The sequence below is a fragment of the Meles meles genome, chromosome 1, assembly GCF_922984935.1.
Source record: "Meles meles chromosome 1, mMelMel3.1 paternal haplotype, whole genome shotgun sequence".
Taxonomy (NCBI): Eukaryota; Metazoa; Chordata; class Mammalia; order Carnivora; family Mustelidae; genus Meles; species Meles meles.
In genome coordinates, this window is record NC_060066.1 from 183,636,094 (window position 1) to 183,660,398 (window position 24,305).

Below are 24,305 nucleotides of genomic sequence, written 5' to 3' on the forward strand. Positions count from 1 at the left end.
TTTGGTCAAACATTATTCTGTTTCTGTGAAAGGTGTTTTCCAATGAGATTAACATTTAAATTGGTAGAATGAATAAAGCAGATTTCTCTCCTGGATGTGGGTGGGCCCCATCCAATCAACTGAAGGCTTGAATAGAACCAGAAACCAACCTAACCCCTAATATGAGTTAATTCTTCTTGCCTGAGGGTCTTTAGCCGGGGACATTGACTTTTTTTTTCCCTCTACCTTCAGATTCAAATGGAAATATTGATTCTTCCTGGGTCTCAAGCCTGTCAGCCATCAAACGAACTATGCCAATAGCTCCCCTATGTCTCCAGTTTGCTGACTAACCCTGCAGATCTTGGGACATGCCAGCCTCCATAATCATCCAAGCCAATCCCTTACAGTAAATCTCTATACATATAAATATAACAAATATATATTGCCCTGGAGGACCCTGACTATGACAAGCGCTAACAGAGAACTTCCGACAGAAAGATCCAGTTTCCATCGGGTAGAACTGTGTACTCATCTGCGAACTGGTATCAGCCAGTATCTCTACAAAGAGGCCAGATCACATATGTGGAATGACTTGAAAGTGAGGATGTAAGGGCCTATTTAGCCAGAGCGGCCCCACCTCGGTTGAACAGCCATTTTGTTGTTTATGCAGTAAAATTTAAATTGACCCTGCCTCCCCTCCACCCCAAGGGAACTTACTTAAAAGCAAGTCCGGGAAACCAGTCCCAGGTAACAAAGCCCAAATACAAGGGTGGGTCAGGTCAGGTAGAGATAACAGTCCAAATGCAGGGATGAGTCGGGTCAGGTGGAGACATCCAATCAGTAGAGTACGCCTACTGTCTCCCTAGCTACCAAGGAAGGAGTGTGGGCCCCGCCTTTTGGGCGCCAATTCTCACCAAGATGATAGGCTAGTTCAAATGTCTACTATAGGGTAAATTGTAATTCAATTGGTCACTTATTTGTGACCTAGCATGACAGTGCAGCTTTCTCTGTGTGTTACAATCTCATTCGCCACCTGTGTGTGGCCAGGCCCAACCGCATGGTCTTTGCTCTATAAAAGTTAGTCTGTGAGGCAGGGAGGGGTCGTGCTCCCTGCAAGAGGCATGACCCTGGTAAGTCAGTTTGATTCTCGATGCTCAGCGGGGGAAATAAAACTTTGCTTGACCTTCGCTTAGTATCAGTCTCGCTCCTTTAATCATGGACCCATTATTGGGGGATCCAACAAGGAAGCTTCATTTTGCAAGCCACACTAACAAAGGAGGTTCATGGTTTTAACCTCACACATGAGCTACCGACTTCCTATTTGAAATCAGTACCCAAACCTAAGAGGCTGTTTGCTACACAAGTACTCAAGTCTTCTAAGATAATGGTCTTATGGGGGAAAATAGCCTCTACACTGGTGGTCAGAACTGCCACTTTTCTAGCTGGACCTCTCTAAATCCTGGGAGGAGATTCAAAACGACCAGAGTACAGACAGACTCATCCATGGCTGTCTTTCCAAGGCCACGCACAGCTGGGCTGCTGTGTTTGAAGCTCTGCATCCCAGCTCCCTGTCTGAGTTCTTGAGGCTTTTTGGGATTATTGCTACCACACTTAAAATCCCTGTACCTGGTTAGCATCAATAGGTAAGGTAGCTTTGAAAACGTGTACATTAGCTCTGGATGGCAGGAAACTATACTGTAAACAAGCATCAAGGAAACAGAAAGGGAGGGCATGTTTACTCTTCCAACTTCTCCATCCCATATTCCAGAAGAAGAAGGAAGAGCATGTGACCCAAAGGAGTTAGAGGCCTGCACTGAGAGAAGGAAAAAAGCCATTCTGGAGGAAATAAGAGACAAGTCAGGGACCAGGCACCATAACCTCATGACTAAAAGGTCAAGTGCAGGATGAGGCAGGGTGAAGTTCCTTTAACTAGCTCCTCCAGTAGAGAACCCCTGTATCTTGGGGACACACATTCACCATCCCATCATCCACTAAACCTAACCTGATGGTTGGTTTTCAAGAATTCTTCCAGAGCAATGGGAGCTTTAAGTCCCGGAAGGATGACAAAGTTTAGAACTGAGCCCTGGGTGGAAGGTGGTGTGATTTGAAATCACAAAGTCTAAGTCTGGGGAAATGAGATGGGATGTTTCAGAATCAGGTGTTGGGCCAGCAGATTGAAATCCAGGGCAGGGCGCTGGACCATCAGGGGAGAAGGTAATGAGGTACAGCCCTAAAAAGAAGGAACCTTGAGCCCTTGAAGTGCTGGGGCAAGGTCAGAGGGCCAGGGCAGGATCATATCCCTGGGTGGGAAAAGCTCCTGTGCCTGAGGGGGGAATAAGGAAGGGTTCACGTTCATGGTCACATCTCCATTCGCGTGACCTTTTTCTTCTGGCTTGCGGCCAGTTGGTGGCTCTGATTTCTGGAGTTCTGAGCAGATGATTAGAGGTGCTGTGTTTTTCCCACCGTCATGAAGGCAGGGCTCAAAGAAAGGGCGAAGGGGGCCAGAGAACGTGTGGGTGAAAGTAAAGATGTGGGATCTGCTGGTCACATCGTAGAAGGAAATGATGCCTGCCTCATAGTCCAGGAAAATTCCCACGCACCTCGGGGGCTCCCTGAGGCGCAGTGTGGTCTGCGGGGATGTGAGAGCTTCGTACTCCTTCTCACTACTCTGGCGAACAAGCCAGTGTCCATTGGCAGGCGTGGCAGTGATCTTCCCCTTCCTGCTCACAGACTCACTACACACCCCCAGGGCCCATTTAGTCTTGTCTCCGACGTCCACCTCCCAGTAGTGACAGCCTGCCGTGAAGTACTCAGCGCCCAAGACACTGACAACAAAGTCAAATCGCTGCGGGCCGTCGGGCACAGGCTGCCTTCTGTCTCCAAGCTTCACACGTCGCCGGTCCTCAGACAGGATGAGTTTGGGATGTGCTGTGTCCGGGTCCAGGGTCACTGCCACTGCAGAGAGTCACTGACAGGTGAGGCTGGGGAAGGCAAGGTCTTAGGGGATCTTTGGGTAGCTTTGGAGGGAAAGATAATCTCTAGGTCTGTGATCACTGTCTATTTGAGTTCATGTTTCCCCCTCCCCTATATGTATGGGAGTCGAAGAAAACTGTCTTCCAGTCTCCTAGATCTGCTGGGAGTGTATTAAGTTGAAAGAGGAAAAAGTATTTCATCTGTCTGTGAAGCTGCCTTTCCTTAGGAAACACTGCCTTCATCTTCGATGGTCCCAAGGAATGTAATGTATGATAATAAACATAGGCTTTGATGTTAGACCCCGTAGCCAGCAAGGATATGTGAGTCCCAGCTCTGCCACTTGCTGGTTATGTGACCTTGGGCTTGTTACTTATCTCCCAGCTTCAGTTCTTTCTTCTCTAAAATGGAAGTAAGGGCTCCCATTTGTACAAATTTTGCTAATACATGAGATGGTGCCTAATTCCCACAGTGAGTGTGTGATGCTCATTTTGTAGTTAAAGTCATTGCTTATAATTATCATTTTTAAAGGGTAATATAGATAGAAGGATTCTTCTTTAAAATTGTGGATCATGAGGGTCACAGTGAGTCTCCCCCTTTTGCCAAGCATAGAAAACAGGCTCTTCTTGGAGAGAGAACCCATGAAGTCTGTACTCAGTCAAGGTGGTGGGAGTGAGCCAGACCATGAGTGTCAGAAGGGTTTATGAGCTCCTTGAATGCCAACCAAGGTGATCTGGTGTTTTCTCAAGTGCCAACTCCTCAATTCTATTGTACCTGCCTGAAGGAAGCCACGTGAACAGAAGGGGGATGAGTAGCTGGAAAATTGATAAGGACTGCCAGTAGGTGAAAATAATAGGTCTCATTAAAATAGCAGCAAAAAAGGGGCACCTAGGTGGCTCAGTTGTTAGGCATCTGCCTTTGGCTCAGGTCATGATCCCAGGGTCCTGGGATTGGGACCCCGCATTGGGCTCCCTGCTCGGCAGGGAGCCTGCTTCTCCCTCTCCCACTCCCCCTGCTTGTGTTCCCTCTCTCGCTGTCTCTCTCTCTGTCAAATACATAAATAAAATCTTTAAAAAAATAGCAGCAAAAAAATTGCCAACTATTTAGGAATAAAATGAAAAGAGATATGCAAATCTTCTAGAATAAAACTAGGAAACCTTTTTGTAGTCTCTGCTGTGGGAGTGTGAGCCTCACACACTCTCTTCTCTGAGAATCTTAGTCACCACCCCCCAAGAAAACTGATCTTGGAAGAAGGACATGGCAGGTGTGTAGACAGAAATAAGAGCACTGGCTGTTGGTCCAACTGTGGGATAGGAAGAACTTCCCAAACTTGAAAGCATGGAAGAGACTACACAGGAAAAGACAAATAAATTTGACTACATAAAAACAAAACAATCAGGGGCACCTGGGTGGTTCAGTGGGTTAAGCCGCTGCCTTCGGCTCAGGTCATGATCTCAGGGTCCTGGGATCAAGTCCCACATCGGGCTCTCTGCTTGGCAGGGAGCCTGCTTCCCTCTCTCTCTCTCTCTCTCTCTCTCTGCCTGCCTCTCTGCCTAGTTGTGATCTCTCTCTCTCGCTGTCAAATAAATAAAAATCTTTTAAAAAAAATAAAAAAAACAAAAAAAAAACCAAAAAACAATCATACATCAAAAAATATATACCATAAGGAAAGTAAAATGAAAATGAAAAACTTGGAAAAATAAGTTGTGAAAAATATGACAAAGAACTAGTATACTTTATATAGAAAGAACCCTTACAAATCAAAAAGTAGTCAGGACAGGAGCAGACCAGTCACAAAGATGACATCCAAATAACCAACACACTTATGATAAATCTCAAAAATCATAGAGAACCCATAAGAAGATCATGAGATATATATATATATATATATATAATATATCAGTGTTTTAAATGAGGGGAGACGTTCCAAATCTAAATGTGACCCCCCCAAATCACAAAGATTTTTTTTAATTTGATAAGCAGATAAACAGATTTGATTTTAAAAAGCTTTAAATGACAGTCTGCAGTCCACAGGACCAGAGCTATGGGCTCTGACATGTGGATGCCCTGACTGGTATAACTTACCAAAGTGCAGCCTCGCCCGCCTCCAGCCTGAAAGACAGAAAGGGGATGCTTGAATTAAAAGTTAGGAAAACAGAGAACTCCTGGGGCATGGGGGCCAAATGCAGGGGAAGGTGTACCTCACCTGAGTTCGCCGCAGCTCTTTTCAACTCTATAAGAGAAGAAAGAAGGGGATGAGTTATTGCTGGAAATACAGATATCTCTCAACGGGAGATCAGGTGGTACGGGAGTTAGAAGAACATGGACACTTACTCAGTTCACTCCGGAGTTTCTCTGAAGAATAAAAACAGTTGGACCAATCAGAACAAGGACTTCCAGAGTGCTGCAGTCCCATCCCAACCACATTCCCACATCAGACCCTCAGTAGCAGTACGCTGAGCTTTCCCATGATGGGGCTTGCCACAGCCATGGCTCCCAGCCGTGACCAGAGCTCCCCGGGGACAAGGCGGAGGAGAGTCAGCCAGTTTCTGTGCCTGCCAGAACTTTCTGGCAGACCAAGTCAACAACACATCTTCTGCATCTAGGTCACCACAACGTAAACATTTGTAGGATGTTGTGGGAGAAGAATAAAGTCCAAGTTCATTTAAAACCATCACCCAATGTCCATTGGATTTCCTTAGGTATATTTTCTCAATGTAAAATAAAAGAGACATGTCATCACATGTCTGAAGGTTTTTGTGGTTATAAAGAGGTTCTCATACGTGAAGTGGTGGAGAAACACTCCTCCACACACTCACTTTAATGAGGATCCGAAAGGGAATGTCACACCTAGGGAATAAAAAGGGTCTCCCAGGAAACTTCACCCATGGGAGGTGAGCGCTTCCCAGTAAAATCTTTCCCACGTAGAGACCAGATAACAGTTCTATGGGAAAGAGGAACAGGATATATTTGAGAAGAGAGGACTTTGAGAGCCAATACATCTCCAAGCCCCATGACCTCAAGTACCCTTGCCCCCATCTTCTGCCCCAAGAAGCAAAACTGAGACACTCATCCTAAAGCAAAGACGTCAGCAGAAGGAGGCTTGTGCCATGGATGAGTGGTGGAACTTACTGAGGGCTTTATGGAGCCTTCCTAAAAAACAGAAAAAGGCACCAGTGAATAGATGGGATGCAGGAAAGCTCATCACTCCATTCCCCCCCACCTGACCAGTGGAAGGGGCGATGAACCAGCCTGTGGGCCCTGAAATCAGTCGCATCTCTCAAAGCTTGGACTGGAGAACCTGGTGGTACCAATGCCACCTTCCCGAGGACCTGGACTGCCTGGAACTTTGGGTTTGCCTTTCTTGGCCCTCCCTTTTTGTCCGGCTCTTTTTCTGTGGTCCCTGTTGAGTGTTTCTGTGTGTTTGTAACTGTGTGATCACGGACATGTGTCTTATTGTCCTTTTTTTTTTTACACAGAGAGATTGAGAGAGCACTAGCGGGGGGGACAATGGGGAGAGAGAGGGAGAAGCAGACTCCCCGCTTAAGCAGGGAGCCAGATGTGGGGCTCGATCCCAGGACCATGGGATCATGACCTGAGCCGAAGGCAGATGCCTAACCATCTGAGGCACCCAGGTGCCCCTCTTGTTGTCCTTTAATAACCTACTGTTGCTAATAGTGATACTGTGAGACTCCCAGTCGGAGATAGCCCCACCACACCACACCGTGCCTTCCGCCCCTGGACAGAATGGCCATAGTATCCCTGAGGTGGGCGCGCCCACACTTTCACCACCTTGAAGGAGATGGGATGCAGAAATTGGGGCAGACAGAGCCATTTCAAGCCAGGGATTTGTCTTCCCAACAAGACCTTCCAAGGGCAGAGCCCCGTTTTTTTTGTACCCCGGATGTGTCTGACTTCTACTCTCAGTGGTCCAGGGCAAACACTCAATTAACGAAGATGACAGGTGGGAAGGGAAAGGTGTACCAGGCTTTGTAATAAGAACTTTTGAAGTTGTCTATTTTAATCCTGAAAACAATCAGGTGAGGGGACTCACTGTCCCCAATTTACAGATAGGGAAACCAAAGCTCAGAGCAGAGAAGTGCCTTGTCCAAGGCCAGTAAGGGGCACACTGGTGATCTGAGCCGAGTGTCACTGAACCAGCCCTTTTCTGTAGAATCTGGGATCCTCCCATCATAGCACACTGCCTCTCTCAATGCAAAAGCTGTATGGAGTTCTGAGATGCTCATATACCCCATATGACCATAATGATACCTTTTCAAATAATAAGTAAACCTTCTTTTTAAGTGATTGGTGGAAAGGGTAATGAAGGGACCTCAGGACAATTCAGACCTGTGAATGTTAGCCAAGGGCATCCCCTCACCATGGTTGCTCTATAGCCCCTTGATATGGGAAAGGAAATTCCAATAATATTAATGGAAGGGGTGTGTGTGTGTGGGTGTGTGTGTGTGTGTGTGTGTACGACAGACTGTCAACATTCATGTAGAAGTCGAAAGAATATGTTCTTTGTTATTTGTTCCCTACTCTTTATTCAGTGCATATAATTACCTTTTTCTTTTGCGTGGTCTGAGAGAAGATTTTCTAGAGGAAGAAAAGTAAATGAGATTCTGTACCATTACTTTGAGGGTCCCCAACTCCTATTGAGTTCACCCGCCTTTGAGGGTCCCTATCTCCACCTCCTTGACCCAGGCCCTCACCATCTCTCATCTGGATGACAGAAATGGTGCCCACCACCAGCCCCCCTTATCCTGTCTTGCTTCCTCTGGTCCCTTCTTCTTTTTTTTTTTTTTTCAAAGATTTTATTTTATTTATTTGACAGTGAGAGAGAGAGATCACAAGTAGGCAGAGAGGCAGGCAGAGAGAGAGGAGGAAGCAGGCTCCCTGCGGAGCAGAGAGCCCGATGCGGGGCTCGATGCCAGGACCCTGAGATCATGACCCGAGCCGAAGGCAGCGGCTCAATCCACTGAGCCACCCAGGCGCCCCTCTCTGGTCCCTTCTTAACACTGCAGCCAGAGAGCTTCTCGAAGCACAATTCTGGTCAGGACTGCCCTGTTCACTGCTTTACCACTGCTCCGAGAAGAAAAACGAAAGCCCTTCACATGATCTACAAAGCCTCCCCTAGCCTGACACCTGCTAAGTCCACAGCCTCGTCCCCCGTCACCTTTCCCCTCACTTCTGCACTGTGTGTCTTTTGCATGTTGTTCTTTCTGCTGTGGAAAGTTTTCCGTTCCCTCTTCCTCCAAGTCTGCCCATCTTCCAGATCAAACATCCTCTGGGGACTCCACTCCTGTCCCTCAAGTTTGGTTGGTTGGTTCCTCCTGGATCTAGTCTTTACGGCCCGCAGAACTTCCTCTCATGGGATCTGTGCACATTTGTCTATGTAATTACTTCACTCATGTCTGCTTCCCTGACTGGACTGAAAGCTCCAAGAAGGCACAGACTGTATCTGCTTTTACTTGCCATTGTGACCCAGCGTCTAGTATAGTCCGGGGCACTTAGTAGACAATCACCAATTGTTTGTTGAACAAATAAAAGCTCCCCCCATGTTAGACCTACATGACTCCCACAGATCAAGCAGCGAGTTCGCATACAAAAATCACCAAACATACTAGAAGGCAAGCTCTGACAAGTAAATGTCTGTGAAAACTGGAAATGTCGGTAAAGATGTCCCACCACCCCTGCCTGTAAGGACAGCAGATACTGGGATTTTCAGCTAATCTAAAACTAACAAAATGAACAGTAACATCTCCATCCAACTCAGGACACTTACCTACCTCCATCACCTGTTCATAGAGAAGCTTCTCTAGAAGACAGAAAGAGAGAGATATGAGCTCAGTTTAAGGAAGGGCTTTTTTCTAATAGGCAGCGTTGTCCAAATATGGCCCAAGCTGCCCAGGAGGACTTTGCTCCTTGTCACTCTGGGCGTGTGACTATTTGAAAGGATTAGAGGGTCTTCAAGCCATCAGATAGAGAAGGAATATTGGATTCCCTGACTCTCAGGGTCATGTGCAACCCTGCAATCCTCTGAAATTCAACCGTATTTATGGGGTTTTATCTCATGGCTAGAATTGCGTTTCTTAATTAACTAACAGGCTGGCAAGATCAGTTCTTTCCTAATTTATCAAAAGATAAGGATTCACAGCTCTGCCCAGGATTTTTCTGCAGTTTCTCTGACCTTCTCTGCATTGGGAGTCCCCAAGCAAGGCTCTACCAGTTCTCTCTCTGCCATTTTGCAGGGTCTCCAACCTACAGGTAATTCACATCCATGTCTACTTCTTCCTGGACATTTCCTAGAGAAGCCCATCCCACTTCTTGTCAGCCGGGGCTCCCTTACCACTTAATTACCTTTTGATCTTCTTTGCTTCCAGATGAGGTAAATGCCCAAGATGATGAGAATCCCCAGGACAGGCAGGATGACAGCAAGAGCCACTGCTGAGGAGGAGATCCTCCCTGGAGAAGGGGCTAAAACAGAAACCACCAATGGCCACCCTCAAAGAGACATCCAACAGCTTCTCCCATGCCACAGACCCCGCTTCAGATGGCAGATGGCTCAAGCACATCCCAACCCTCTCTATTGGGTCTAGGGAGAGAGAGACTTCTCGCCAAAACTGCTAGGGGAATGACCCAGGGATGACTTTATAGTGAGATGTTCATTTCTTAGGGGTAGTTCTGATGGTCCTGCCTAAAGACAACAGGTTAAACTCCACTTTTCAACCACAACCTTGTCCTGCCCTAGATGGAGCCGGGGACTTTGGAGGATAGGAGGGGCTTCCTCAGGGCTCCTCTCTAGTCTTCTCATGAGCACCCACTTGTCTCCCCATCAAGTCCTCACTCTGTTGTGAAACAATAGTCAGTGAGTGACATCTTGGCCTTGAGCCCTACCAGCAGGGGCAGAACTATTTCTGTGGTGCTACAGCAGGAGACCTAAAGCCTGGGCAAGAAGAAAGGAGAAAGGAAAAGAAGAGAAAAAGAGCAGAAGCAGCTCTGTGACCTGTGGGAAGAGTCTCAGCTGGATGCGAGACTTCACTCAGCAGTGTGTGACCCTGGGCAAGAGACTGAGCCTCCCCAAGCCTAGCTGACCACCTAGGAAATAGAGATGATGTAATTCCTGTCCCGTTGGGTTGTTGGGAGACTTAAAGAGGTCAGGAGAGTAAAGCACTTAGCACTTCATGAGAGGCAGTGGCAGTAGTAAGGGAAGGGAGGGGGACAGAGAGAGAAAAAAAGAAGGGATTCACAGAAGTCCTGACCCCTTCTGATCTGGGACCCCAGGCCACAGTCTGTCTTTCCTGGCTCCCAAACCACTCTGCTTTATCACATGACTCCATGTTTAAAGGGTCTTTAAAAGATTCACACCCTTTGGATCCCTTAATTTTACTTCCAGAAATGCATTCTAAGAAAATAATCAGAATCACGTCCCAAAATATGTGCAAAGATGTTCACTAAATCATTCGTTATAATAGGAGGAAAAATTGGAGTCCACCCAGATGTCCAGAAATAGGGTTCTGATTAATTTTATTATGCTATAACCACACAACGAAGTACTGTGTAGCTCTTAAAAATCATGTTGCAGAGGACTACTTAAGGACATGGGCAGAAAATGCTCAGGACGTTGTAACTAAAGGAAAAAAGACCCAGCAGAATACATATATGAAAACACACACGCTCAAGAGATGGAGACATACAAGAATGTCTTGAAAGAAATATCCCCAGAGGTTAGCAGCAGTTCTAATTTATGACGTAATAGGCCATTTTCGGTTTCTTTACAATGTTCATCACTTTTTCAACTTTTCTACCACAAACATGTGTTCCTCTTAGAATTTAAAAAATCTGAAAATTCTTTATGAAGTTTCCACTCAGGTAGGAGTTTTCGGGCAGGGGCTTCGAGCCCGTTTATTGACCCGGCTTTTACCTGCTATGAGCATGGCTGTGGTCTTCTCTTGGCCGAGGGCCACATTGTGGACGGTGCAGGACACGTTCCCCAGCGTGCTGTCCCTGACTCTGCTGGACACCGCGATCCGGAAGAGCCCAGCTTCCAGGACATGGACATCGGACAGGGGTCGAAGCACTCTGCCTTGAGGGTCTTTCCACTGGGCCAAAGGCTGTGGAAACCATCCCGCGGACCTGCACACCAGCTGGATCCATCCAGCGTCGTAGCCCTTCACGTGGATGTAAGGGTCGGAGCCTAGAACTGGAGGGGGACGGGGAACAGAGCCGCCTGACAGTGGGGGCGCGGTCCCCGCCAGAGCCCTGGCCCCCTTCCCGCAGCCTCCCCGGGGGTGGCTGGGCTGTCCGCGCCACTTGCGGGCCCGCCCTCTCCGCAGCCCCGTGCTCCTCCCAACCCGGTGAGAGAGTCTCCGGCTTCATCCTCACACTTCGCAAATGCACCCCTGGGGTAACTGCATCCCACGATTCAGGTCTTGGGGGTACCTCTGTCCCCACTTTGAAAATGACTAACCTGCCACCTGCAGGGTCACGGTGCCGTCCCGAGTCAGGTTTCCGATCTGGACCTCGCATTGGTACAGCCCTCGGTCCTCCAGCCGGACTTGGCGGATCTCCAGGGACACGCTCCCCTCTCCCGGGTCCCTCCGCAGCGCAGTCCGCCCCTTGTATTCCGGCATCACGCCTTCCTCCCGGTCTCTCCCGTCCCGGAACACGTGCACGACCTGGGAGCGGTCCGGGCTTGGGGACCGCAGCCAAGTCACCGCGGTGGGCACGGTGACCGGCCACAGGGGGATGGGGCAGAGCAGTTCGGCTGTGCCCCCTAGCGGGGTCAGGTGGTAGTCGTCGGCGTCCCCTGTGTGGTGCGGACAGAAAACGGACGAGGGCGTGTGGGTGGGACCAGAGAACAGCAGCGCAGCAGGGGGTGAAAAGGTTGTCTTGGCGAAGAGCAGGGGAGCGGGGTTGGAATAGAACGCGGGAAGAAATAAGGCCTCTTGTTCTTGGAACTCGTTTGGCAGAGGTCCCAGGCAGGGAAAGAGGCTCACCAACTCCTACCTGACAACGGCAGGGGCAGCGGGAGGAACATAAGTGCCATGAGGCAGCTGGAGAGCCAGGAGCCAGAGGAACTTGCCATCTCCGTGGGAACTAGGAGGACAGACACAGGGAGACACCAGAGAGGGCTGGTGAGCTTGATGTGGGTGCTGGGACAGTGTAAGGAGGTGGGGTGCCGGTGAGCGCTGCTCAGCCAACGCTCTGGAATCACACAGCCCAGAGTTGGAATCCTAGCTCTGCTACTTATCTCCATGTCAACTTGTAACTTAACTTCTCTGGGTAACCTTGTAACTGAGACTCTGTTTCTCTGTCTTTAAAATGGGTATAGTAACTGTGCCTTCTGGCAGGATTATTGTGAGGGTTGAAGGACGGATGTGCTCAATGTGGAGACCAGGGTCATGGGTGTCTATGAATGCCATGACTGAGGACCATGGTGATACCGAGGGTGAGGCACTACGTGTGATTTGGAAGGCTGAGGGAGGAGTCTGGAAGAAAAAGAACTTACACCGGGGACTAAACAGGTGCACATCAAGATACTGGCTTCTTCTAGCACTTAGTGTCCCAAGACAGACTTGGAATGGGCCTGTGGTTAGCCTGTCTTCTACCCACAGTGGATTCAAGTCTTGGCTCCACTCATGTGCTAGTTCCATGGCCCTGGGAACATTCTTAATATCTGTGGGCCTCCAGTGCTTAATCTATAAAGTTGGAAACTTCTTCCTGGGTTCAAGGAGGCAATGCATGGAAAGATCTTGCCACAAAGGCCTCGCAGAACAAGTGCTCAGTAAATGTGCTATAGTCGTTATTACTGAATCAATGAGTGCATGAACCACAAGCACACCCCAGAGGATTCCCTACTAGAAAACTCTCTTCCAAGTCAAACTCTCACTCTTTGCAGATGAAATGATACTTTATGTGGAAAACCCAAAAGACTCCACTACAAAACTGCTAGAACTCATACAGGTATTCAGTAAAGTATCTGGATATAAAATCAATGCACAGAAATCAGTTGCATGTCTATACGCCAACAAGAAGACTGAAGAAAGAGAAATTAAGAAGTCTGTCCCATTTACAATTGCCCTCAAAACCATGAGATACCTAGGAATAAACCTAACCAAAGAGGCAAAAAATATGTACTTGGAAAACTAATAAAGTGCTCATGAAAGAAATTGAGGAAGACACAAAGAAATGGAAAAATGTTCCATGTTCATGGATTGGATGAACAAATATTGTGAAAATATGCTACCCAAAGCAATTTACACATTTAACGCAATCCCTATGAAAATACCATCAATTTTTTTCAAAGAAATGGAACAAATAATCCTAAAATTTAACCAGAAAAGACCTAGAATAGCCAGAGGAATGTTGAAAAAGAAAGCCAAAGTTGGTGGTATCACAATCCCAGACTTCAAGCTCTATTACAAAGCTGTCATCATCAAGACAGCATGGTACTGGCACAAAAACAGACACATAGATCAATGGAACAGAATACAGAGCCCAGAAATGGGCTCTATGGCCAACTAATCTTCAACAAAGCAGGAAAGAATGTCCAACTGAAAAAAGACAATCTCTTCAACAAATGGTGCTGGGAAAATTGGACAGCCACAGGCAGAAGAATGGAACGGGACCATTTCCTTACACCACACACAAAAATAGACTCAAAATGGATGAAAGACCTCAATGTCAGACAGGAATCCATCAAAATCCTTGAGGAGAACACAGGCAACAATCTCTTCAACCTCAGCCACAGGAACTTCTTCCTGGAAACATCGCCAAAGGCAAGGGAAGCAGGGGCAAAAAGGAACTATTGGGACTTCATCAAGATCAAAAGCTTTTGCATAGCAAAGGAAACAGTCAAAACCAAAAGACAACTGACAGAATGGGAGAAGATATTTGCAAATGACATATCAGATAAAGGGCTAGTATCCAAAATTTATAAAGAACTTATCAAACTCAACACCCAAAGAACAAATAATCCAATCAAGAAATGCGCAGAATGAACAGACATTTCTGCAAAGAAGATATCCAGATGGCCAACAGACACATCAAAAAGTGCTCAAAATCACTCAGCATCAGGGAAATACAAATCAACCATAATGAGATACCACCTCACACCAGTCAGGATGGCTAAATTAACAAGTCAGGGAATGACAGATGCTGGTGTGGATGCGGAGAAAGGGGAACCCTCCTATGCCATTGGTGGGAATGCGAGCTGGTGCAGCCACTCTGGAAAACAGTGTGGAGGTTCCTCAAAAAGTTGAAAATAGAGTTACCCTATGACCCAGCAATCACACTACTGGGTATTTACCCTAAAGATACAAAGGTAGTCCCCCCCCCACCCCCCACCTGTCTCTCTGTCTAATTGTGATCTCTGTCAAATAAATAAATAAAATCTTTTTAAAAAAAGATACAAATGTAGTGATCTGCAGGGGCATGTGTACTCAAATGTTTATAGCAGCAATGTCCACAATAGCCAAACTATGGAAAGAACCTAAATGTCCATCAACAGATAATGGATAAAGAAGATGTGGTGCATATATACAATGGAATACTATGCAGCCATCAAAAGAAATGAAATCTTGCCGTTTGCAATGGTGTGGATGGAACTAGAGGGTATTATGCTGAGTGAAATAAGCCAATCAGAGAAAGATAATTATCATGTGATCTCTCTGATATGAGGAATTTGAGAGGCAGGGCAGGGAGGTGTGTGGGGTAGGGAAGGAAAAAAATGAAACAAGATGGAATTGGGAGGGAGACAAACCATAAGAGACTCTTAATCTCAGGAAACAAAATGAGGTTTCGCGGGGGGGGGGGGTTAGGGAGAGGGTGGTTGGATTATGGACATTGGGGAAGGTATGTGCTATGGTGAGTGTTGTGAAATGTGTAAGCCTGATGGTTCATAGACCTGTACCCCTGGGGCAAATAATACATTATATGTTAATTTTTTAAAAATAAATTAAAAAAAAAAAAGAAGAAAACTCTCTTCCACTTACTTGCTACTGCCAGAAATTCCTCTAGTAGGAAACAAATCTTTCATGCCACAACTGGGGATGAAGTTTAATTGTAAAAATTCTGGAAAAGTGGGGCAACTGGGTGGCTCAATCAGTTAAGCATCAGTCACACTCTTGGTTTCAGCTCAGGTCACGATCTCAGGGTCATGAAGTTGAGCCCCTCACTGAGCCCCACGTTGGGCATGGAGCCTGCTTGGGAGATTCTCCCTCTCCCTCTGTCTGTCTCCCCAGCCCCAGTTGACCTCTCTCTCTCTAAAAAACAAATAAACAAAAAAATCCCCAAAGAGATAGTGTCTCTTGAATTCTCCTCAATATTTCAATCCTCTTCAAAGAGGAGGGTTTTTGTAGAAGTCATCAGGCCAGGACCCCGAAGGTTTTGGAATTGAGCAAAACAGGATTTGGAGGAGGTGGAACTGTCAAAGGGAGTTTGGGAAACTGAAGATGGACTTAAGCTTTGAACAAATGTCCAGTTGTTTCTCTCGTGGCAAACAGCACACTGCTTTAGGGTTGTTTTTGTTTTTCAATCATGATGCACGTAACATCCATCTCTAATCCCCTGGGGTTACAATTGGCAACACAACAGCAGGACACAGTGTGGTTAGGACTGTGTTACAGTCAAGACTTCCCCCCGCCCGCCCCGGCCCCATGCCACCCATTTTTCCCACAGGTTACCAGCTACTCAGAAATTGAACAAGAGAAGTTAGGTAAAGGAGAAAAGCTCTCTGCCTTATCAGTTATCATCCAAGGTGGAGCATCTTGGTGGCTCAGTCAGTTAAGCGTCCACCTTCAGCTCAGGTCATGATCTCAGGGTCCTGGGATCAAGCCCCACATCGGTCTCCCTGCTCAGTGGGGAGCCTGCTTCTCCCTCTCCTCCCCTATTTGTGCTCTCTGCTGCTATCTCTCTCTCTCTCTCTCAAATAAATAAATGAAATCTTTTTAAAAAAATTATAGTCCACGGTGGAAGTAGGCAGGGCCTGGGATCCCCAGCAGTTACCCTAATCCCCAAAACCCTCAACCAGAAGGTGCTTTGTGACATGCCCAGAGTGACACAGAGCTCCACGCTGAACCAGGGCTACTTGAAGTCAAGGGAGAGGAGACACCCACAGTCCCATCTTCCGAGATTCAGATAGATTATTAAGTGATTAAGAGGATGGGCTCTAGAGTCAGCTTGGGTTCCAGCTCTGGCTCTGCCATTACCTGGCTGTATGAGCTTAGACAGGTTAGTTATTTAGTTAGTTAGATAGTTGGTTGGTTTCTCCGAGTCTCCTTTTAATTCACACATGAAATGAAGCTAATAATAGTACCTATCTCATAGCTAGGGTTATAGTGAGGATAATACATGTGAAATCATTTGCACCAGATTCAAAAAATAAAAAAGCAAATGAAGTCCTTCCATCACTCTGTCACTCCGTAAGAGGACAGCTGAGGTGGCCTGAGGAGGGGAGTCTCCCTGAAGCACATTACCAAGTTACTGATGAACATAAAGTGGCTGTGGGAGCAGACTAACCCCGGGGAGGATGACATCAGAAGTAGGACATTCACTCTCTAGTCAAAAAGAGAAATGCAAACGAAGACCATGGTTAGATATGTTTTGTCTTCCTTTCAAATTATCTAATATTAAAAAAAAAAACAGAATTATCACACATGTGGGCAAACCAACTCTCTTGTTCATTGCAAAACAACCGTCACAAGGATGAGTTAGTCATAAGTATCAAACAATTTGTAAATACGCAAAAGTTTTAACCCAGGAATTCCACTTCCAGAAAAGAATCGTATAGGAATCAGTAAGGATGTGTATAAGGATTTACTGGTCAGGATGCTCATCACAAAGTAATTTTTTATTAAAGATTTTATTTATTTATTTGACAGAGAGAGACACAGCGAGAGAGGGAACACAAGCAGGGGGAGTGGGAGAGGGAGAAACCGGCTTCCTTCGGAGCAAGGAGCCCTAGGCAGAGCTTGATCCCAGGACCCTGAGATCATGACCTGAGCTGAAGGCAGACGCCTAATGACTGAGCCACCCAGGCATCCCACAAAATTATTTTTGAAGAGGAAAAACTGAAAGAAACCCAAAAGTCCATTAAAATGAAGATAGTGAACTATGTATGATACGCTCTTGGAATGAAATACTATGCAGCATTACATAATCATGTCAAAGAACAATCTTTAATAGCACTGGGAAATTTTTACTATAATCCAAGCCAATAACTTTAAATACAATATGCATAGTATGATACCATTTAGGGAGAAGGTGCTCAGGAAAAAAAGGGAAGAATGTAGATACTGAAAAAAAAAATGACTACTTCTAGGCGTAGCAGTGAGGATTAAAGGTGACCTTATATTCCTCTATATTTTCCCAGTTTTCTACCTTGAATACATATAACTTTGATGATCAGAAAACAAATACAATGAATATTAAAAGAAGGAGGAGGAAGATGGTGAGGAAGGAAGGAGGAGGAGGAGAAACAGAGTAAATTTTGAGCAAAGGCACACACAGTGCAGGAGGCAAAGAAGAACAGCTGGAAGTGCCCCCCCATCCCACCACTAACCCCCATCCCCCACCCCCCCCCAACCCCCCACTGCCCCGGTCAGGGTCCACAGCCAGAAGCTGCAGCCATAGCTGCTCAGCGGGCCCTCTTCTCAGAGCTTGGAATGGAAAATTAACAAGGGCTGCTAGGTTTTTTATTTCATATACTCTTACACTGATGTAATGACCATCGGGTCACCATACTGATCTCCAGGATCTATCCTTCTGATCTGGTTAGCCAGGATGGCCCCTCCCTCCATCATGTTCTCAGTTAACATGTATCAATATTATGATAATCAACATTGTATTAATGTAGGACTGAATGAATCCAAAATCCTAAATATATTTTTGGATTGCTAATATTGTTCTCTATTAACAGTAGCTCCCATTTACTATACCTATAGGTATTCTGCATATATTGTCTATGGTATTGATAATAACCCTGAGAAGTGGGTATTATATTCCTCATTTTACACTTGGAATAGGAAAGGCAATCATGCACACATCAGGGTATTATGCAAGCAAACTGACAGTAGAATGTCGAACAGGGATAAATAAATGAAAGAATGAATGAAGGCATACACCTGTAGCATGAGATACAAAATGGGCAAATGACTTCCTCACTTTTCTGGGTGATTATCATGGAAGTCCTTTATGAAGAAAGTCCCCCTAATAAATATAAAATATGATTTCACCTTCTAAAGTTCAATATGCATACACAATTCAAGGACCATTCACATCTTAACCACATCGAGTGTTTTGGCCAATGAATACAGTTTATCTCCCTGCTTCTTTCTCTCAGAATTCTCACTGAGAATTTTATGGTTCTCAGTGTATAAATCTTACATATGTTTTGTCAGCTTCATTCCCAAATATTTAATATTTGATGGTATTGTTATTAATTTTAATTTCTGGTTTTTCATTACTAGCATGTAAAAACACACTTGATTTTTGTATGTTGGTCTTATATCCATGACCTTGCTAGATTCACTTGTTAGTTCTCAGAGTTTTTCTGTAGCTTCCGTAGGATTTTCTACATAGGTGGTCACATCACCTGTGAATAAAGAAAGTCTTACTTCTTCCTCTGTAATCTGGAGTCTTGTATTTCCTTATATTGCCTTATTGCATTGGTTCCTTGCCTTGTTCCTGATCCTAGCAGAAAACATTCCTTCCTCACCATTGAGTGTAATAAAAGCTTTTCATGGATGTCATTTATCAAGTCAAGCAAATTCCTTTCTATTCCTAGTTTACTGAGAGTTTTTATCAGGAATGGACGTTAAGTTTTGTCAAATTATATTTTTTTATCTATTGAGATGATCAGATAATTTTTAATTTTTAGTTTGTTAACATAGTAAATTACATTGGTTGATTTTTAAAATATTAACCAACCCTTTCTGGGGATAAACCCCAGTCAATCATGAAGTAGTAGCCTTTTTTCTATAACTTTGGATGAAATTTTTTAAAATGCTAAGAATTTTTGCCTCTATGTCCATGAAAGATAGGGTCAGTATTTCTCTTGCACTATCTTTTTCTGATTTTGGTAATTAAGAGTAATGCTGTTGACATAGAATGAGAAGAGAAGTATTCTCTCCTCTTCAATTTTCTAAAAGAGTTTATGGAGCACTGATAGTATGTCTCCCTCAAATGTTTGACAGAAATCATCAGTGAAGCCATCTGGGCCTAGAGTTTTCTTTTTTTTTTTTTTTTTTTTGGGCCTAGAGTTTTCTTTATGAGAAGGTTTGTAACTACACATTCAATTTCTTTAATAAACGTAGGCCCATTCAGATTCTCCACTTCTTTTTTTTTTTTTTTTTTAAGATTTTATTTATTTGACAGAGAGAGAGCTGGCAGAGAGGCAGTCAGAGAGAGAGAGGAGAAAGCAGGCTCCCTGCTGAGCAGAGAGCCCGATGTGGGGCTCAATCCCAGGACCCTGGGATCATGACCTGAGCGGAAGGCAGAGGCTGTAACCCACTGAGCCACCCAGGCGCCCCCCTCCACTTTTTCTTGAGTGAGTTTGGTAGTTCTGGTCTTTCAAGAATTTGCTTCATTAATTAATTAATGTAGTAATGTCACCTCTCTCATTCCTGACATTGGTTTTGTGTCTCTTTTTTCTTAATCAGTCTGGCTAGAGCTTTATAATTTTTATTGATCTTCTCAAAGAACCACCAGCTCTTGGTTTCACTGATTTTCTCTAATGTTTTCCTGGTTTCTACTATATCAATTTCTGCTTGAATTGTTATTACTTCCTTTCTTCTGCTTCCTTTGAGTTTGTCTTTTTCCTGTTGTTTAGGTCATTGATTTAAGAACTTTTCTAATACATTCATGTAGTACTATAAATTTCTCCATAGTTATTGCTTTAGTGACATCCTACAAATTTTAATATGTGGTGGTTTTTATTTTCATTATGTTCAAAATATTTTCTAATTTCCCTTTTGATCTCTTCTTTGACCTGTGGGTTATTCAGAAGTGTGTTATCTAGTTTCTAAATATTTGGAAACTTTCAAGATGCTTTTCTGTTATCAATTTCTTTTTCTTAAGGATTATTTATTTTAGAGAGAAAGAGCATGTGCACAAGCATGGGGGTAGGGAGGGACAAAGAAAAAGAATCTCTTGGATTCTCTTGGAGAGCAGACTCTCCACTTGATCAAGCCAGACCCGGGACTGGATCCCACAACCCATGAGATCATGACCTGAGTTGAAACCAAGAGTTGGGTGCTAAGCCAACTGAGCCACCCAGGTACCCCTCTGTTATTAATTTTTAATTTAATTTCATTGTAGGCAAAAAACCTACACTGTATGATTTGAATCCTTTTAAACTTACTGACTTGTTTCACGTGCTAGCGTATGGTCTATTTTGGTAAATGTTTCATGTGTGTGTGTTTTTTTTTTTTTTTAAAGATTTTATTTATTTATTTGATAGAGAGAGATCACAAGTAGATAGAGAGGCAGGCAGAGAGAGAGAGAGGGAAGCAGGCTCCCTGCCGAGCAGAGAGCCCGATGCGGGACTTGATCCCAGGACCCTGAGATCATGACCCGAGCCTTCTTAAGGTGTATTCTGTTGTTGGGTAGAGTGTGAGTTGTGTGATGTTAGATCTTAGCTTTTTTTTTTTTTTTTTTAGATTTTATTTATTTGAGAGAGAGTGAGCATGAGAGCAGTGGAAGGTCGGAAGGAGAAGCAGACTCCCCATGGAGTTGGGAGCCCAATGCAGGACTTGATCCCAGGACTCTGGAACCATGACCTGAGTCGAAGGCAGTTGCTTAACCAACTGAGCCACCCAGGTGCCCCAGATCTTAGCTTTTTTTTTTTTTTAAGATTTTATTTATTTATTTGACAGAGAGAGAGAGATCACAAGTAGGCAGAGTCAGGCGGGGGGGGGGGGGGCAGGCTCCCCGCTGAGCAGAGAGCCTGATGAGGGTCTCGATCCCAGTACCCTGAGATCATGACCTGAGCCGAAGGCAGCGGCTTAATCCACTGAGCCACCCAGGCGCCCCAGATCTTAGCTTTTTAATTAACGATGAATTTCACGGGGCGCCTGGGTGGCTCAGTGGGTTAAAGTCTCTGCCTTCAGCTCAGGTCATGATCTCAGGGTCCTGGGATCAAGCCCCGCATCGGGCTCTCTGCTCAGCAGGGAGCCTGCTTCGCCCCCTCTCTCTCTCTGCCTGCCTCTCTGCCTACTTGTGATCTGTCAAATAAACAAATAAAATCTTAAAAAAAAAATGTGAATTTCACTCATGATGTCATCTGAAAAAAGCAAAGAGTAAGTCAGTGAGAAAATTCCAAAGAATCGAATACTAAATAAAACCAAATGGTAAAGGAAAAGCTAGTATCTTTGGTGAATGGAAGGCTAGAATCAGATGGCTTGGTTTTAGTCTTGTCTTAGTCCCTAACTTACTATGTGACTTTGTAACTTTGAGCAAATCACTTAAGGTCTTAGGCCTTGGGTTTCCCATCTTTAAAATGGGAGATTCACTTACATTTGTTGAGTTCATTGTAAATTGGGAAGTATCAAGAGGTAAACAAATGTATTTGCCTTTCAATCCAGTAGCAAATATTCTGAAACTCTACTCTAAGAAAGGAATCTGAAAGAAAAAATGTTACATGACCTCAGCAGTATTATTATAATAGTGAAAAACTGGGCTATCTACAAACACATCAATAAAGAAGATGACTAAATAAGTTATGGTTCATCAAGCCTATGTTTCAAGTGAAAACTAATAATAATGTGTTAAAATCAAAATACAAAATAACATATTTACAATGATTATAACTAGACTAAAGAGCATTTAAGAAAGGAGTTGAGAGTAAGTCCCATAAAATAGGAATGGTTAATAATTAAGGTGTTGGAAATACAATTTTTTCTCATCTCTATTTCCTAAATTATTAATAAAGCATACTATAACAATAAAAATATGTATCACAAAACTAAATTCAGCAAAAAGTAAATTCGTGTAATTAAGGAGTTTTGATAAGATGGAGCAGTAATCTTCCTTTCCAGTTCTAATATAATTCTGCTTCATTGAAAAGGAAAAGTTTTCAGTTCTTTGCTAGAAATAACTTAATTAGGAAATGTGATGCTCAAGTTTACAAAATTATTGAGTTAGAGGAAGATTAGTCAGAGTCTAATGTTGAGAACCTTCAGAGGGCAGAGCAGTGGTGAAGGAGAACCATGGTATTCAGTGCGCATTTCCAAGTCCGAAGGGGAGAAGAAACCTAAGAACAGGGAGGAAACTACAAGATGGTAGAGGGGAGACAGGATAGAAGAAAATGACTGGAAACAGAAAAGGGTGAACAGATAGTGTGCGGGAGTCCTCATCATTGGCTGTCAAGATGCCACCTCTCATATAAGTCCCCCATAGGACAGCATGTCCCCCAAGTACACTGTTATATGTAAATATGTATTTTTTCATTGTTATATCAGAATTCTAATTTTTTTTCTTTGTACTCATCCAACTTCAAGGAACTAAAATCTCTCTTTTCTCACTATGTCCCCAGTTGTGGCCTCAAATTCCCTCAGACTTTGTGAGCTTCTCACTTGCCCTCTGAGATAGGTTTTTCCTGCCCTGACAGGCACCCACCAGTCGGTCAGCTCCAACTCACCTCCAGGATAGCCCCATAGTATTTCAGCCATTTAAAAAAAGTTTTTAGGGGCAGCTGGGTGGCTCAGGCTATTAGGTGTCTGGCTTCAGCTCAGGTCATGATCCCAGGATACTGGGATAGAGCCCCACATAGGGAATCCCTGCTCAGCGGGGAGTCTGCCTCTCTCTCTCTCTCTCTCTCCCTCTGCCACTCCCCCTGCTTGTGTTCTCCCACTCTCTCTCCCTCTCTCTCACTCAAATAAATAAATAAAATCTTTTTAAAAGAGGTTTTTATTAAATAAAATATATTGTTTTTCTATCCTTATTGTAGAAAATCTGGAAATTACCCCCCAAAATGGTTAAAATTTTAAAAATCATTTGTAATCCCTCCACCCAGAGATATGTTTCTTCAAATATTTTTTCTGTGCCTGTGTTTTGTTTTTTTTTTTTTTTTAAATTGGACCACACTGTTGATATTTGCCAGTTTTCCTAAGTACTACATTATGTACATTTTCCTATACCATCAAATATTCTTTTAATGATTTAAGCATTCCATCATGGATATCAGAGAATTTTAAAAATGATTCTATATTCGTAGGATATTTAGGTTTTCCAACACGTTGTTATTACAAGCATTGCTACAATTGATAATGCATTGAGGATTAGAGTTAGAAGTCTTAGCTCTAATCTTGGTTTAGTTCCTAACTGTTGACTCTGTAACTTTAAGCAAGTCACTTAAACTCTTGGGCTTTGAGTTTCCCATCTTCAAAAGAGGCTCTTAATGTGCACTACCAAATTGCCTTCTAGAAAGGTCAGATCAAAGTTAGGAAATTGCTTGTTTCCCACAATCTTGCCATCACAGGATTTTATGTTTTTAAAAAAATCATTGTCATTTTAATGAGTAACAAAATGTATCTATTTTAAAAGAATTAATGGTGTTTTATTTTTATTTATATTTCTTGATTACTTAATTGTTATTTGGACTTTGTCAATTACCTGTCTAAACACTGTCCATTTTTTTTATGTGGTCATTTGCCTCTTTAAGGGCTTACAAAATTCTTCATACGGTAACAATTTTTTTCTGCTACACATGTTGGAAACATTTTGTCCCCAGGCACTCATTTACATTTGGGTTTTAAAAAGTTTAATTTCAAGCTTTGCGCAGTGGCAGTATCGTAGCCAATGAGGTTTATCCGAGGCGCGATTATTGCTAATTGAAAAAGTTTAATTTCAAAACTTTTAAGTCAGAAAAAAACACACAATGGAAGTTCCCTTGACAACTTCAAGCAGACTAAGACTAGATCCTGAAAATCTGCAGATGATCAGTGTAAATGCACACAATACAGGAGCCAGCTAATAATACGGGCTAAATAAATGATAGCTTTCATAATTAAGATTGATAACAATATTACTTCAATAAGAGTCTTTCGTCAAAACCCCCTTGTCCAGCCCCCTGGTCACTCATCCTTTTGTGCCGGTTTCCCCTTCCCCCATTTCATCCTCTAAAATGTGAGTGACGACAAGGAGGACAGTTTCTCCAACAAATTGGAGGATCCTCAGACAGCCAAAGACAAAAGAATGAAGAGAAGAGAGAAGGAGGAGGACTCACCACCTTTGGAATCGAGGGCCCTCTGTCCCTCACCAGCAGAGCTGGAGTCTCCAAGCTGGGAACGCTCCCTCTGGCCATTCAGGGAGATGAGGCCCCAGGCAGGGACATCAGGAAGGCCACGGAGATG

The 24,305-nt window shown here is 44.1% G+C and overlaps 1 protein-coding gene and 1 pseudogene across 1 annotated transcript; one reads left to right on the plus strand and one right to left on the minus strand.

The window, feature by feature from the left end:
• Positions 1-1,028: 1,028 nt before the first annotated feature.
• Positions 1,029-24,305, minus strand: LOC123949850 (erythroblast membrane associated protein (Scianna blood group)). Its single transcript, XM_046017527.1, has 12 exons — positions 24,182-24,305; positions 11,962-12,051; positions 11,423-11,761; positions 10,877-11,155; positions 9,313-9,429; positions 8,738-8,770; positions 7,516-7,548; positions 6,082-6,102; positions 5,284-5,304; positions 5,156-5,182; positions 5,035-5,061; positions 1,029-2,934 (listed from the first exon to the last, which is right to left on the minus strand). The coding sequence occupies exons 2-12, from the start codon at positions 12,038-12,040 to the stop codon at positions 2,210-2,212; spliced, it is 1,701 nt and encodes a 566-aa protein (XP_045873483.1). The 5' UTR covers positions 12,041-12,051; positions 24,182-24,305; the 3' UTR covers positions 1,029-2,209.
• Positions 23,723-23,871, plus strand: LOC123927798 (annotated as a pseudogene).

Excerpts from the sequence above, each read along its gene's own strand:
- LOC123949850 (XM_046017527.1), bottom strand. The coding sequence starts at position 12,040 with ATGGCAAGTTCCTCTGGCTCCTGGCTCTCCAGCTGCCTCATGGCACTT. Across the intron at positions 11,762-11,961 it reads GCTGCCCCTGCCGTTGTCAG|GGGACGCCGACGACTACCAC; the intron begins GTAGGAGTTGGT and ends CGCACCACACAG. Across the intron at positions 5,183-5,283 it reads GAAACTCCGGAGTGAACTGA|AGTTGAAAAGAGCTGCGGCG; the intron begins GTAAGTGTCCAT and ends CTTCTCTTATAG.